At 43.2% G+C, this 16,494-nt stretch overlaps 1 protein-coding gene across 2 annotated transcripts in view; it reads left to right on the forward strand.

Moving 5' to 3' along the window:
* FAM135A (family with sequence similarity 135 member A) overlaps positions 1-16,494 on the forward strand; it is a 1,101,526-nt gene that overhangs the window by 712,851 nt on the left and 372,181 nt on the right. For both annotated transcript variants that reach the window (XM_086926467.1, XM_086926468.1), the window contains one exon: positions 11,446-11,600. In XM_086926467.1, coding sequence (XP_086782593.1) covers positions 11,446-11,600 — 155 coding nt within the window. The remainder of the gene's footprint in view (positions 1-11,445; positions 11,601-16,494) is intronic.

A 16,494-nucleotide genomic window follows, 5' to 3' on the forward strand; every position in this document is an offset into this window, starting at 1 on the left:
CACCAATGCTACAGCTCCACTGCAGCTCCCCAAGTTAAAGGAGCTCCTTCCCAAGTCTTCCCTCCTCAACACCCTCCCCACCCCCACCACCCCACCATATCACACCATATTAAACAGAAGCAGGGAGAGGAGGGGGAGAATGTCAATAAACAAAAGCACCCCCCCAGTCCTAGAGAAAGTCTTACTGTACTATGCATCGGCAATCTCATCGGCAGTCCCTGGAGTGACAAGTGGCATAGTAACACTCGCCGAGTCCAATTTTTCCGACGCCGTCCTGGTCGAACCCTTCTCAGAGTCAGTCGCTCCCCTCCGTTCCCGTCCTTGCTCTTGAGATATCTCCGTCACTGCCTTTAGCGCCGCTAATCTTTCCATCTCCGTCTGAGAAATCATCGGCCTCTGGAATCTGAGCCTCCGTCTTCCGGTGCGCCCTGGTCAGGGAGGGCGCGGGCCATCCTAGCAGCCTCCGAGCCGCGGCCAGCCATGTAGGACTCCAGCCACTCCCATGCTACTTCAGTGGTGTTAAAAAAGAAGGTTTTGCTGTCCATGGCCACCCTCAATTGTGACGAAAACATCAGGGAATATTGTAATCCTTCTGTACGGAGTACCTTCTTTACCTCCAGGAAGGAGGCCACCTGTCGCTGCTCTTCGAAGGTACAGTCAGGAAGCAGCGTCACGTTACCATTTTCCACCCTGAAGGGGCCCACGGTGCGCGCTCTATTCAGAATTTTAATTATTGTTTTGAAAATGAAAAATAATTAGAAAAGAAGAAACCTATTATTTTTATAAAGAAATGTTTTGTTAACTTTTACATTTTTCCACCTCTCTATTATTTTGTTTCAATCTCAATAGAAAAAGGAGTTCAGCGTTTTGATTGTTTTTAATAATAATCCATTTTATCTCCAGTAGAATACATCTCTACAAGAGTTGAATTAACTAATGTACATAATAAAGTGAAATATAACTCACTAATACATAGGGAAGTTTACTTAGTGGTTTTCGAGATTACATTTATACTAAAATTAGACAAGAATATTCAGAGATTATGAAGGTTAGAAATTGCTTTATTTGTACTTTCTCTTCTGCAGGTTATGCACAGCTTCCCATATACTATGGGTTATCTTTCGCAGTGTATGTTAGTATATTTAATAATAATGTTGTCTCCTTATTTATTGGATTTCAACATGTCACTGGAAAACTTATTTATCCTGGAGGATGGAGAATATAATAATGGTATCAACATTGTACATTTTTTAAAATGATTAAGCATATAACTAAAACTATTAAACTGTGGTATGTGTAGGGTTTGGGTGAAGAAGAGCATGAATTTATATAGGAATTCTATGAAAGGTCAATAAAGATTGTGAGAGATTGGAAAGATGAAAAGATCAATTAAACAAGAAGAATTTAGATTGTCAAATCTACATCCTAAATTGACAACGGAACAATAGAGAGATGAAATGTGTATGGTGTGTTGTGATTCTCTTAAAGGAAGCACGTCTGAATATGGGTGAGAGAGTGAGTGTGAAAGGAGCCGTGTTGTACATGGGGATTACTTCATGGAGAGAAGATTCTGAGAGGAACTTATTATTTGTGCAGTATGACTGCCTATTTTAATTTGCCACATAATTGGGTTGGATCTCATTATCTTGCTTTAGTATTTTCTAGAATTTATCATATGAGTGGAATGGAGGATGAGTTTGGTTTAAAGAGAGTGAAACAAAGATTTGAATAGATAGTCCTAACCAGATAATGTGCTATTATTCCTCCTGTAGGTGTGGCATTGAATGATGTGAAAATTAGATCTTTATCTACATTGATAGAATCGTCTTAAGTGCAGCTGGAGCACCTACTCAAATTAATTCAGTACAAATGTTTATAACTATGATGATTCAGAACTGCTTAGCATTAGATATTGTTCTTACGAAGACAGTCAGTGTTTGCAAAGTACTAAAGGGAAAGAGGTGCTGCACTTTTATTCCCAATAACAGTCGAATTATTAACTCTTATATCACAAACCTAACTAATCTCTCTCGTGAAGTTCAGTCTTTTGAAGAGGATGGCTTATGGGAAGCTATATATTCCTCGGTTACTGAGATAGGGAAGGGTTTTAGTAAGGTTGGTGAGTGGATCAGTAATTTGGGTGGAGGGACCTTACATATTATATTAACCCCTATAATCATAATGAACGTTGCAATTATTCTGTTTCTCTTGCTAAAATTTCTGGGTGACTGATTAAAAATTGTGGCTATTAACATTAGAAAAGATCGTTAACCCCTCGTATGCTCGTGACGGAACCATTCCGTCACGAGCCACGGTGGTGCTGTGCTGGTGACGGATTGGTTCAGTCACAGCCCGGCTGCCACACCTGCGCGGCGCTGATTTCGCGCCTGTGCTGAAGGGGGCGGGCTGGGCTGGAACCATTCCGTCACAAGCACAGCGCCACCGCGGCTCGTGACCGAGTGGTTCCATCACGAGCATGGCGGCGCCACGTGGCCCCCCTAGCGCCGCAGCGGAATTACCGCTGCGGCCAAGGGGTTAAAGAGTAAGTGATCTGAATATTACGAGATAGAGGATATCAAAGATCGTGTCTAAAACCAGTATTAAAGATGGGGAGAAGCGTACAGAAAGAAGCAGCTAGTCATGCTAACTGAATAGTTTCTGATTAATACAGTTTTATTAATTGTTTTAGTGATTATAAAATAATCACTGGAGAGATTTGTGTAATAGTTTTTTGGGTTTATATTTTGTGCAATAATAATGACAAAATGCCCTTTCACACTTGTTTTACATATACGGACTGAATTAACACAATTCAAATGATGTGTAGAAGTGTGTATATTAATATGGTTTAGTTATACCACATTTCCCAGTAAAACACAATTTTTGACCAATTGGATATCATCTTTGTCCCTAACCTCTGCTCTGATGCCCTCTGAGCACATCCTTTCCCCACAGGCTCCACAGCACCAGCCAAACTGAAGTCATATTAGTTTATTACATTTCTATATTGTTTTGCTCATGATGAACTTTCCATTGTGTGGATATAAGGTTGCAACAAGGATCTATCTCAATAATTTCTTCAGTGGGTTTATTCACAGAGAAGAAATCTTAATGTTTCATTTTTCGTTTTTCTTCTACTATCTCCGAAAGATATTAGTATAGAGGGTGTTGTATTTTGTTTTAGAATTGGTATAGTGCTGAACTGTTTTTACTCAGCTCATTTGATGTTCTGGAGGTGCCTTAACGCGAGGACACATAGCCTCTTGAAATTGACGTTTAGCATCTCCAGTCCAGTAAACCGTGGGAGAACCAATTGAGGTACATTTTGGGGTGTCCATATTTTGGGATACAGTTTTGCTCCCACACTATCAGGTCTCTTAATTTGTAGAGATTGCCTATTTCGACAATCTTAGCCTGATATGTCTGCTGATAATATTGCCTACTGTGTTTATTTATCTGAAAAGAAGTATGTTATTTGTCACTGTACTTCCTATCAATTGCTGTTTAATTGTGCTACTTCTTGTGTCTTCATTTGTACTTGTTTCAGAACCGTAATGTGTGACCTGCATATGTTGCTGGAGCCTGTTATCATGTTTGGGATTCGGCTTTGTTTTTGTATTTATAATTGTTGTTGTTAATTGTATTTATATAGAGCTTAATATCCCTGACGAGGCGTTGAAGCGCTTTTCGGCACATTGTGCACTACTCCAGAAACAAGTTTAGAGTATTTAGTTAGTAGATTAGTAAAAAAAGATGATTTCTTTCTCTTAAAAAATGTGCGCCAGAGGCGGACATGTTAAATACTGTGTCTTTTTGATTTCTGTCATGACGTGAACTGTCGTGATGGTATCAAGCTGTCGTGAAATGCATTGTGAGAAATGTTTACAAAAAAAGAGAAGACCTAGTGTGGGCACAGTTTTGCAGCCTGAGCAAGGGAAGAAAACTGACCTTGATAGTGCAGATTTGAAATCATCATTCAGGGTTAGAATTAAAAGCAACCCCCTGCTAAATGTGTGGGGCTTGAGGCCAGAGCTGTATTATGGTCTTCTGTAGTCGTTAAACTAGTTGCAAAAAAAATTTACAACACGAGGCAGAGACAAATAACTGAATACAGAGCGGAACATCCATAGAGCGAGGTATCCAAAATGGTTTACACAAAAACTCAAGAAGAAAGCAATTTATTTATTTAAGAGTTTTTTTAATAACACCACAAGGGATCACGCGACTAATTCTGAGCGCTTAATAACAACTGTATTTTAGGTTAATGAATCTAAAGGTATGCTATCCTATATGTAATTTGTACTCTATTTTTACACAGGAGATTTGATATACTGTTCTAATTGCCTGACTTGCACCATGGAGACCAGACTTCTAATCCCGATTATGGAACTTGACTGAAAAATGTGTGATTTTATGGAAAATGACATTGTTTTCCTGTGCTTAACTTCAAAATGTGTTTGTGCAATGTATAAATGTGTTTGATGCTTGGATTAATTTAGTTGGTGTCTGTAGTGCTCCATTTACATGCTCCCATTACATTACATTATCTCCCCCACACATACACACACATTTTGTTTTGCGTAGTGCCTCATCTTTGGATGCTCCTGTTACAGCATAAAAAGTCTGAATGGTTCTGCTGCTGCTTGATACTACGTTTGCAATATGTCCTACACCAATATTTCTTTGTGCCTGTAGATAAGAGTGGTTTACATGGATAAGATTATGGGTACTAGTGCAGGGTGGGGCTTAGTTACCATACAACTGGTTTAGTAGGTAAAGGTTCAAAATATATGCTGCAAAGGCATTAAGGGTAGATCAATACAACTTGGCCATAGAGCCTTGTAATACCAGACAAAAGTTTAATGCTTGTTTGTATAGCTTGCTTTTAGGACTCTTCTGGAGAAAAGTTGTTTTGGCTCTTCTATCAGAGACAGAATGAGTGTTCCAGAGTGTCGAATCATGTCCTTCCTGGGACCTTGCCCTTGTGGTGTAGTCTATTGTAACTCTGTTAGAGGATTACCTGGATATTATCTTTTCACGAGTTTCTTGGGTAGTTGTCGCATGTAAGGTCCACACTCGTAGGTTGAACAACATGCGCCTGGTATCGTAGCTCTGCTCTGTGCTATTGTGCTAATTTGCGCTGCATCATCGAGGCAGCTGACGCTTGTTATCCATTTTTGCTTGTATTAACATTGGCGCTGCTTCGTCAGAATCGCTGGAAAGTACACTTTAATTACAGCTTGTTAATCATATTAGCGCTGCTGCGTCTGATTCATGTGAAAGCATAACTTGGCATACAGTGCCTGGCTTTTCATCATCTGTCCGCATCGCCTGCTCTTAGCTTGGTGTAACACTTTCAGTGGCCAGATCCCTGCTTGCTTCGGCTGTGACCCGCTTTGGCTCCATTTTTGCATCCATTTTGTTTGTTGTGTCCTCCCGTAGCTCCACCCCGCTACCGCCTCCCAGCTGACCCCCCCTCGCCCCTCCCCTCCCACTATCCACATATGACTGATGCATTTACGCGCAGCGACCGCGCCCAATCCGCGCCGAAGGTGCGCCAAAGGTAAGCCCGTCTACGCCGTCCGCGCCTGGACCGCGCCCAGCGCCAGAGTCCCTGGTCCTCGTAATGTCCACCCCTCCCGCATTACTTACGATGCCACCACCCTCCTAGCCCTTAACCCTGGCCGCTCCCCCATCTGCGTTCAAGCCGCTCCTGGACACACCCATGGACCCTTTTCCTGCTACTCCTGCAAATTCGACGGCACCAAGAACAACTCCTCATCTACGAACACACAACAGATATCCGATCCCAACCACCTACAATGCATCCTGCTCAACACCCGCTCGGTCCACAGACACGCCATTGACCTCTGGAATCTACTCGACACCATCTCTCCGGACGTCGCCTTCCTAACAGAAACATGGATGAATGCCTCTTCAGCCCCAGACATCACCATTGCCATCCCGGAAGGCTATAAGATCATTCGCAAGGACCGTACCGGCCACACAGGAGGAGGCATCGCTATCGTCCATAAGAAATCCGTCCGCATCTCAACCAGCTCAGACGTCAATCTCGCCAACTCTGAACACCTTCACTTCCAGATCCACATCAACCCCAAGACCACACTCAGAGGCACCCTCCTCTACAGACCACCAGGACCCCGCGCACAATTTAGTGAAGACTTCACGGACTTCATCACTCCACACGCACTCCCCTCCGAGGACTACATCCTTTTGGGAGACCTCAACTTTCACCGTGAAAAGAACAACGACCGCAACACCACCACCCTTTTGGACAACCTCGCAAACCTCGGACTTAAACAACTTGTCACTACCTCCACCCACATCGCAGGTCACACACTCTACCCTATCTTCACCTCCAGCAAACATGTCTCCTTCAGCCACACCACAGCTCTCCTTTGGACTGACCACAGCTGCGTTCACTTCACCTACAACAAGCCCACATCCAACAACCACCCCCAACCCACTCTGCAAAGAAACTGGAACAAAATCACCATCGACCAGATCTCCTCATCGCTTCTTCAAAACCCCCCCGCCCACTCCTCTAACCCAGACCAAGCAGCCACCAACCTCACCCAATGGTTATCCAACAGCGCCGACATCCTAGCACCACTGAAAAAACGACAAATCAAACTAAGCAGCAAGAAGGCCTCCTGGTTCAACGATGACCTTAAGAAATCCAAGAAACTCTGTCGCTCCCTCGAGAAGGCCTGGAAAAAAGACCCAACCACCAGCACCAAGGACGCCTTCAAAAACGCCACCCGCATACACCACCAACTAATCCGAAATGCCAAGAAAGCAGCTTTCAAGGACCGTCTAGATAACAACGCCCACAACAGCAAGGAATTATTCAACATCGTCAAGGAATTTACCAACCCCTCAGCCAACTCCAACGACATCACCCCCTCTCAAGCCCTCTGCGACTCCCTAGCCTCATTCTTCCACAACAAAATTGCAGACATCCACAACAGCTTCGACACCAACCCGGAAACCAACCCACCCAATCCCCTGCAGGACCCCCACCCCCCCTGAACATCCTCAATGACTGGAAGCCAATCTCCACTGAGGACACCATCTGTCTGATGAACTCTATCCACTCAGGATCCCCCACAGACCCTTGCCCTCACCACATCTTTAACAAAGCTGACTCCATTATTGCACCGCACCTCCAAGACGTCATCAACTGCTCCCTTAACTCCGCAACCTTCCCGGAAAGCTGGAAACATGCCGAACTCAGCGCCCTCCTGAAGAAACCCACAGCTGACCCCACCGAACTCAAAAACTATCGCCCTATCTCACTCCTTCCATTCCCAGCCAAAGTCATCGAGAAAGCGGTCAACAACCAACTCGCCGCATTCCTCGAAACCAACAAATCCCTCGACTCCTCACAATCCGGCTTCAGAGCCAAGCACAGCACTGAAACCGCCCTCATCGCAGCAACAGACGACATACGAACTCTACTGGACAATGGAGACACAGTCGCCCTCATCCTCCTCGACCTCTCCGCAGCCTTCGACACGGTCTGTCATAGCACCCTTCTACAACGCCTAAGAAACGTCGGAATCCAAGGAAAAGCACTGGAATGGATCACCTCGTTCCTCTCTGGAAGAACCCAGAGAGTCCGCCTCCCACCATTCAAGTCAGAGGCCACTGAAGTCATCTGCGGCGTACCCCAAGGGTCCTCACTCAGTCCCACCCTCTTCAATGTTTACATGAGCCCCCTCGCGGCCATCGCACGCCAACATAACCTCAACATCATCTCCTACGCCGACGACACTCAACTGATCCTATCACTCACCAAAGACCCTAACACGGCCAAAACCAACCTACACGAAGGAATGAAAGAAGTAGCCGAATGGATGAAGCTCAGCCGTCTGAAACTGAACTCAGACAAAACAGAAGTCCTCATCTTAGGTACCTCCCCCTCCGCCTGGGACGACTCTTGGTGGCCAGAGGCCCTTGGAAAAGCACCCATCCCGACGGACCACGCACGGAACCTGGGCGTCATCCTGGATTCCTCACTCTCGATGAACAGACAAGTCAACGCCGTCTCTTCATCTTGCTTCAACATTCTTCGCATGCTCAAAAAAACATTTCGCTGGATCCCTACCGCAACTAGAAAAACAGTCACCCACGCTCTGGTCACGAGCCGACTGGATTACGGTAACACCCTCTACGCCGGCACCACTGCAAAACTCCAGAAAAAACTACAACGCATCCAGAACGCCTCAGCCAGGCTCATATTAGACATCCCGCGTAAAGAACACATCTCTGATCACCTGAAAAACCTCCACTGGCTCCCCGTCAATAAGAGGATTACTTTCCGGCTCCTAACCCACGCACACAAAGCACTCTACGAAATCGGACCCGAATGCCTCAACACACGACTATCCTTCTACACCCCCTCCCGCCAGCTACGATCCTCCAACCAAGCCCTTGCCACTGTACCTCGCATCAACAAAACCACCATGGGAGGTAGATCCTTCTCCTACCTAGCAGCTAAAACTTGGAACTCACTTCCCACTCACCTTCACCTTACTCAGAACCACCTAGCATTCAGAAAGCAACTCAAAACGTGGATATTTAACAAGTAACTCCCCACCCTTCTTCAAGCGCCTTGAGACCCTCTGGGTATGTAGCGCGCTATATAAATCTATTGACTTGACTTGACTTGACTTGTATGCTCTTAATGTAGGATTCTAAATTTACAACCTAAAGCTAATTTCTTAAGTTTAGCAACATATTCATCCGCAGTTTTGTTCTTTCCCTTGTTCCTGGTAAGACCCGTGCAAACTTTAGGTGCATAATAATTATCTAAAATGGTAGTATTAAAAACATTCACGTCTCCCACTACAACTCTTTTCGAGATTTGAAAATAAATCTTAAGCCTAATGGGACGCAAGGAATGTAACAATATTCTCTACCTCTGTTCTGCTAAAAAAAAAATTGTCTTCTGAATTGCTGCCATATAATTTAAAAAGTATTCTTTCCAATTCACCCATTTTCACTGAGGTTCACTTCCTGATGACCAAAACGCTGCGGGTGGACTGACTGTAAATTTTGCGTAGAGACGGTGGGGTTCAAAGCAGTAGTAGCTGGTGTGCTCATTTGGTATAAAGGAATTGTTCAGTGTCAACATCTAGAATTCGGGTTAGTCCACTGTCAAACACCAGCTCTCATAAGACTGTATTCCACATGTAACTATTTTTCCCCTCAAAACTGCTATTGGCTCCAAAGCCAGTGATGAGCAGGTAATACCCTCTAAAATTTGCAATGATGCATAGTTGAAACTTCAAAGCTGAACGCTCCAACAACTCACCTTTATTCCCTTATTCTTTTTTTTCCTCCTCTTGTCACTGCTGTCAAATCACTTCAATCGAAAACACTTCCTTAAAGATGGCGGCACACAGTACTCACAATTACGCAAACCATGTTGCATGCGGATGGGTAGTGAGTCACTCGATACCTTCAAGATGGCTTCGCAACGTCGATGCTCGCACATGACTACCATGCGAAGCCGCACTCAAATATTTAGAGATGCGAACATTATGTGCACGAGTGGTTTCAGCGGTCACCTACTCGCTGTGCAGACTTAAGCTCCCAAAGCACTCACAGCAACGAGCTGGCAAACACGGAGGTGAGCTTGGTAATACTCACCTGACCTCAAAAGAAATTTCAAAGTCAAATTTCTCCGTTATATTTCGTTGCATGAAGTCCCAGCTAATAGTTGAAAGCACCTCATGCTTTCACTACGTCGTGGGTTTCTCTTCAGGCAAGATCATTACCACTTGTAAGGTCCACACTCGTAGGTTGAACATCATACTTTTTTGGCGCAAGTAAATTGCCTGAAGAGCATACAGCGGTTGTCCACAGCGTCGTTCACCGCCTCTAATCCATTCCTTTTTCCAAGTCCCCACTCACCACTAAGAACCCTCATGACCTTAAGTTTCTAAGCTAGAACCCGTTTTTGTACAATAATCCCATAACAGTAGTGTATTGTAGGGATAAACCTGTGCCGATATCCTAAGCCAATTCTCACACAGACGTTGTTCATCGGGCAAATACATTGAAGTCAGTTATGCAGCACTTCCTTATTTGTTGTTGCTGATGAGTTTCCTACAGAGGCAACACAGTGCACAATCATGTCTAATGATAGCTGACTCTAACAGTCATGTTTTTGCCTACTATAGCACCCTTGACAGTCCATCTATATGAAAGTCTAGCTTAGTTGTGCACCAATCAGAGCAGTCCAGCCTGGTCTGCCATGTCAGGTCCTCCGTATGTAGAAATACAATTAACCTCTGACCAGTTTCCGACTTCTGTGCCTTCTCAATTATGTGCAGCTTAATGGCTCAATGAGCATCGGACCCACCTCAAGGCATACTTTTTTCAAAGAGTGTTGGGTGAATTATACCCTGCTACCAATAATGGCGAGTCTACATTCCGCCCCATTGTCTTGTTGCCACTCTTCCACTGTAGATCGAGACCAGCCATATTTAATCAGTTGTGGTCCTGCCAAGGCCAAAACATTTCGAGCCAGATCGTTCCTAATGAAACTTGATTTGGTGTGAGTTGCATGAAGGTAGTTCTTGTCTGGACTGGCACAATGGACAAATAATTGATTGACTGTAATGAGGCCCAGAGTAATTAGCAGTGGCTGACATTAATTCATACATTGAACTCATTGCCTTTTGTGTTCCTCACTAAAATGTAACATCTATGCACTGCTCAGGAATATGCTGAGGAGGGGGGGGGGGGGGGGGGGTGGAATTTTGTGGGAACAATGAGACACGAGAACTAAAAGTAAGAATATCAGTTTTCCATCACTGCATTACTTCATTACTAAAAATGCTTTGAAACTGTTATCTTTGCTCGCGACAGCAAAGAAGATTTGCATAAAAATATTTTCTTGCACCACACTGAAAGATAGTAGTTCATATGTAGTTAATACTGGTAATGTGTCAAAGCCTACTAATTATTTGTATTTTTTTCTTAACATGCAGAATACAAATGTTAAATTGATTGAAACATAGGGCCTGATTTACATCTCGGGGGAAGGGTTTCTCGTCACAACGGATACAATGAGATTTATACTTCGTCGAACGGGATATTCATCACTTTTGTGATGGAGTAACACATCCACCGAGATCTAGTTCAGGCCCTTAGTCTTAAAATACATAAATCCAAAACAGTCTACTAATTGCTTAAAGCAGTGTTCAGATAGTTAAAGCTGACTTTAATATAGAAACGGAATTCATTGATTGGAGGGTATGTCACATTAATAGTATGGATCTTTGATCAACAGGATGTACCAAGCTTAGTTTTTCTAAATTATTTCACAAGAAGGTTTAAGATTTGTAAATTGTTTTTTTGTTCAGTTAGCATTTTGATTCATTCATTAGTTGAAACCGGATTATTTTGCAGTGCTCAGAGCCATCTACAGATGTCTACAGCCATCAAAAACTCAACATACTTCAGTACTCTACCACCTCTTCCCATTGAATGCTGTGAACTGGATGGAGACTTTAACTCACTGCCTATAATATTTGAAGACCGGTATTTAGATTCTGTTACGGAAGGTAAGTGTGTGCACATTGACATTTTTGAAAGATTTTAGAATAGAGACCTGATGTGAGTGATCGTGTTTTATACATTGTAAACTTGGTGCAGGAGCCGTTCACTGGGCTGAACAACATGCAGGAGCATACATTATAGCATCGTACTACACAGGTTTTCTTAGCTTGGAGATTAACAAGGTCATAGACGTGGAGCCGGTGGAGGAAACATAACATTCAGTTGAGAGATGAATAGATATAGATATTATAGATACTGATCTTGCAGTGTCAAATGTCATTGTGTATATAAAGTTTGTCATGGGTGAAGGAGACTTACTTCGAAAGTATGTAGATTTTAAAGCAACGGGTTTCAGTTTGGGGGAGATAAACCTATTTTTGTTGTAGCATGTTCTTTTTTTGCCCCCTTTACGTATTGTTGGGTGAAAACCTGCTAATGGTTCTCCTGTTTTTTAACCATAGAATTTCAAGAGTACGGTTTTTCATGCACTGAGTACTTGTGAATCCACACAGAGTTTGAGTTTCTGAATAAGGTATTCACGTATGGGGCATTTCAAAACTATGTTGCCAATAGCATTTGATGGATGAGAGGACAAGGGTGTTGCAGTCAGGTTTGTTTGATTCAGTCAGCAAAGAAGCGTCAAAGTGTAATACTGCTTTAAAAGAGGCAATATGAGTTTTTGGAAGGCAAGTTGATAGCATACTATCATATTCCAGATAAGCATTTACTAGAGCTTTTACTGCCATATTGAGGTCTTTTTCAGATAAGTCTTTAAGGTGTTTGGGTTTCTGTAAGTTAAATCTGTCAGATGTGGCCATTGCCAAGATGTGGTCTTTCAGGTGTTGCGGGGAAACTGAGATAAAGAAAAAGACCAGACTCCTCTTGGCAAGAAAAAAGCAGGTTTACTGTCGGGGCAGGGAGAGTAGCTTTCTTCACACAGGTAAACAGCTGGTCTCAAGTGGCTGCTCACAGACAGCTCGTTAAATAGTCACACAAAAGCGAAATCTCTTACAAAAGGTCAAATAATAGGTTACTCAATAAATACATATTTGTTAGCCTGACCTTTTCCTCTACACATTCTTTATTGTACGTCTTACAATGTGTGTGTGGGTGTGTGTTTTATTGCTCTGCTCACAAGGCTTCTTATCAGATTCTGTGTTCCCTTGGCTAACTCAGACTCCTGCTCCAATTATTCAATCACGTTTTCAATTTGTTGAGAACACAGAGTGCATGCTTGTTGTGCTGTGCCCACAAATTCCTGTTGGCTCGCAAATACAGACTTTCTTTTAATTAAGACCTTGCTGATCATGGACACTATTTCTTAGTAAACTCTTCACATGTCTTGCATCACTTTGTGCCTACATTGCTCTTTCACCACTTATAACTCTGTGATACGCTCTACTGGTGTCTGCAGTGGCATAACTTCTTCACATTTAGTTTTCTCTCTAGCACAGGTTGAGGTTTTCATCTAGAATGAAACCAAGGGTTTTGGCCCAGGTGGCCATTTCAAAGGTAATCCTTGATTTCCAGTTGATTTAATCCTGTGTTGTCACACACATTTTTTAACATTCGGGTGAGAGCAGTAATTCTTCTTTGAGGACATTCAATTTCAGATATCTCTGCACCCTCCACTTTTCATTGCTTTCCCAGTCTACATTTAGTGTGTGAATGCATTTTGGTGACTGAATTTTAAGATACATTAGCACATCTGCAGTCACACCTTGGGGGGATAAGAAGATAGGACTCGCATTCACCAGAATTTAGATATCCGTGATCACTGAGAAGGTGGCCCATTTAGTACTGTGATAAGGTCTGATACCAGTTTGATAATTACCAACACGATTGTTGTTCTGAACATGACATTTTAATTGCGTTTTCAGACATCTCTGTGGTTTTAGCTAACAGGAGTAGAACAGTGCTAGAGTGATTGTTTTTAGTAGGGATAGAATTTAGGTGCGCAAAATGGTAATTGTAAGTAATTGGGGTGTTGACCCTGCTCAAGCAACAGCCCCAATCCATGTCAGGGTGAACCACAAAACCCTAGTTACCCTCTGGTAGCTTGGCACAAAAGCAGTCAGGATTAACTTAAAGGCAATGTGGGATGTATTTATGCAGCACACAAACAATAATGTGGAGAAAAAAAAATACCCACATCAATTTAGAAAAGAGTCAATTTTAATAAATTATTTGACTCAAAAAAACTTCAATCAGGAGACATGCAGTTATGAGTCTTTGAAGTTTAAAGTTAAAACTAGTGCCTAAAAGATCAAAGCACCAATCGCACCAATCTAGTTGCATTAGACCGGGTCAAAGTAGAAAAATATGGCCAACTGCAATGTAGCATGGATCGGATACAAGAAGTGGATTGGGCACGGTCGATGTTAGACTTGCCATTTTTCAGTGGGTTCACCCCCAGACTTTTTGGCCTCATATTGTTGACCCTGTTTTTGTTGGTTTTGGGACTCTGGGCTCTTTACCACTGCTATTCAGTTCTAAATATGCTCTCCATGTAAATTGTGTTATGGATTGATCTTTCCATGATTGGCTATTTGATTTACTGCTAAGTCCCGAGTACAGTGCTCTGTGTGCACCCAAGGCATGTAAATCAAATGCTACTTGTGGGCCTGCAGCACTGGTTGTGCCACCCACAGAAGTAGCCATGTAAGTGTATCTCAGACCTGCCACTGCAGTGTCCGAGTACAGTTCTGACTGCCATGTTGACCTGACAAGTGCACCCACTTACCAGGCCCTAACTTTCCCTTTTCTTACATGTAAAGTACCCCTCAGGTTGGCCCAGGGTACAACCATTGGGCAGGGTGCAATGTATGTGAAAGGTAGGACATGTACTGGTGTGTGTGACATGTCCTAATAGTGAAATACAGTGTATTTTGTTTTTCACTATGGAAAGGCTATCTGTTCCATAGTATAGAATGGGGGATACGTTGTAACATCTAACAAGTATAACTTCCCTTTGGGGCAAGATAGAGAAATGGAATTTGAGCTCTCTGAATTCAGTTTAAGAACACATCTTTTAGTAAAGATGTTTTTTGAATTATGGGTTTAAAATGCCACTTTTAGAAAGTTGGCATTTTCATGCTTAAACCATCCTGTGTGCCTCTGCTAGCTTGCGTATTGACTGTCTGGTTTTGGAGTAACGGGGCTGGGGATGTGCATTCACTGTAGACAGCCACTGTGGAGTTGAGGTGTGTCCTGCCTTTCCTGGATGAGTCAGGGCTGGGCTGAATATACCTGGACTGGATTTAGAGTACTGGGAGGAGATTTCCTTGCGCCTGAATAGGCATGATCTGCCATACATAATACTGTCTCCACCTCCTGCCAGGAAGCTCGGTCAGAGAGGAGAGAACTGGTTTGGAGTAAGCTCAGAGACTCTCTGCCACATGAGAACAAAAGGAAATGTAGTATAATATTGGGGCCCAGACCCCAGGACTTTAGAACTCGTTTGGACTCAGAAACCTACCAAGAAGAGCTGGAGAAGCTGTGAGGAGGAACTACGACTTTTCTGTGTGCTTTGCTGGGTTGGCTTTCAGTTGCTCCTTCTGTCTTTGGTAGAAAATGATCTGGACTGAATTTTCTGCAACTTCTTTGAGTTTCTCCAAGGGCCTGAGGTAGAGTTGACCCCTGTTCAAGAAGTCTCAGGAACAGCAAAGACTTCAAGTTAATCTGCTACCAGCACTGAGAACTGTGTATTTTGTGCTGCAACAGAAGAAAAAGCAACCAAACATTAAAGAGGTTAAAAAGACTCTTCACAACTTGTATGGTTATATTACTGTGTAGAGTGGCATTGTGGCTATTGGAAGGAGTCACCCTTTCCTCTGGCAGTCAAGAAGTAAACTTGAAAGACCGTCACTGCTTCTAGTCTGTTTAGATTTCTATTTGAAGAACATATAAAATATATTCTTCCCTTGGAAAGGTAGGTCCATAGCTTTAGAAATCCATTTCCCCCCTCTAAGGAGGAGAACAACAAAGTGGAGTACATTCGGAGGGATCATGTTTACCGTGGTTTAATTTTTAGGTTTCACCTCAAAGCTGCCACTGTATGGCAGCACTGAAGTGATGCTTATTGGGGTTACCACAGGACAAAGGACTGGCTGAGGCAAGCAAATCTGTCTGCCAATACCTCCATTGTGCCCATGTCCCCTGAACACCTGTTGCATTTCCCTGCTGAGGCATGGAATAGGACCACCAACTTGTCAGGGTTCACCTCCATGGTAGGTATGGCTCAGAGCACACAGGTTTAACTTAGTTGAAATGCTCCTTAACATTGTATAAGAATGTTTGAACATTAGCTCCTGTTGTGCTACACTGTCATGTTTTCCTGATTTAATTTTTAGTTTTCACCTCAATGCTGCACTTGGTGGCAGCACTGAGTTGACACCTATTGGGGTTACCATAGTAAAACATTGTTTTAATGTTGCTAGACATGCCCAAAAACCCAGTGCTATGCAAGCTGAAAAGTGTGATCTTATGATTCCTTAGCAAGAAGTCTCTGTGCAGCAGTGCCTGTACTGCCTCATCCTTACCAACGAAGAGTATTGGTGGAGGGAAGCAAATCTGTCTGCTAGTGCCTCCATTGTGCCTGCCTCCCCTGAATACCTAATAACCTTCCATTTTAAGCATTTCATTTGTGCTCCAAGTTCCACAAGGCCCTTTTAGGCACTCATGCCAAGCTTGGTCAATCTGTTTGCATGTTCATTACAAGAAAGTGCGTTATTACTTGTGGGGAGAGAGGGGTGTGAGTCAAGTAATAGGACCACAAACTTGTCAGGGTTCACCTCCTTTGTAGCTATGGCACAGAGCAGACAAGTTTAACTTAGGAAAATGTGTAAGTATTTACGAGTAACAAAACATTGTCAAAACTCAACGCAATACAAATCCAAC

This window comes from Lissotriton vulgaris, chromosome 6 (assembly GCF_964263255.1).
Source record: "Lissotriton vulgaris chromosome 6, aLisVul1.2, whole genome shotgun sequence".
NCBI classification, from domain to species: Eukaryota; Metazoa; Chordata; class Amphibia; order Caudata; family Salamandridae; genus Lissotriton; species Lissotriton vulgaris.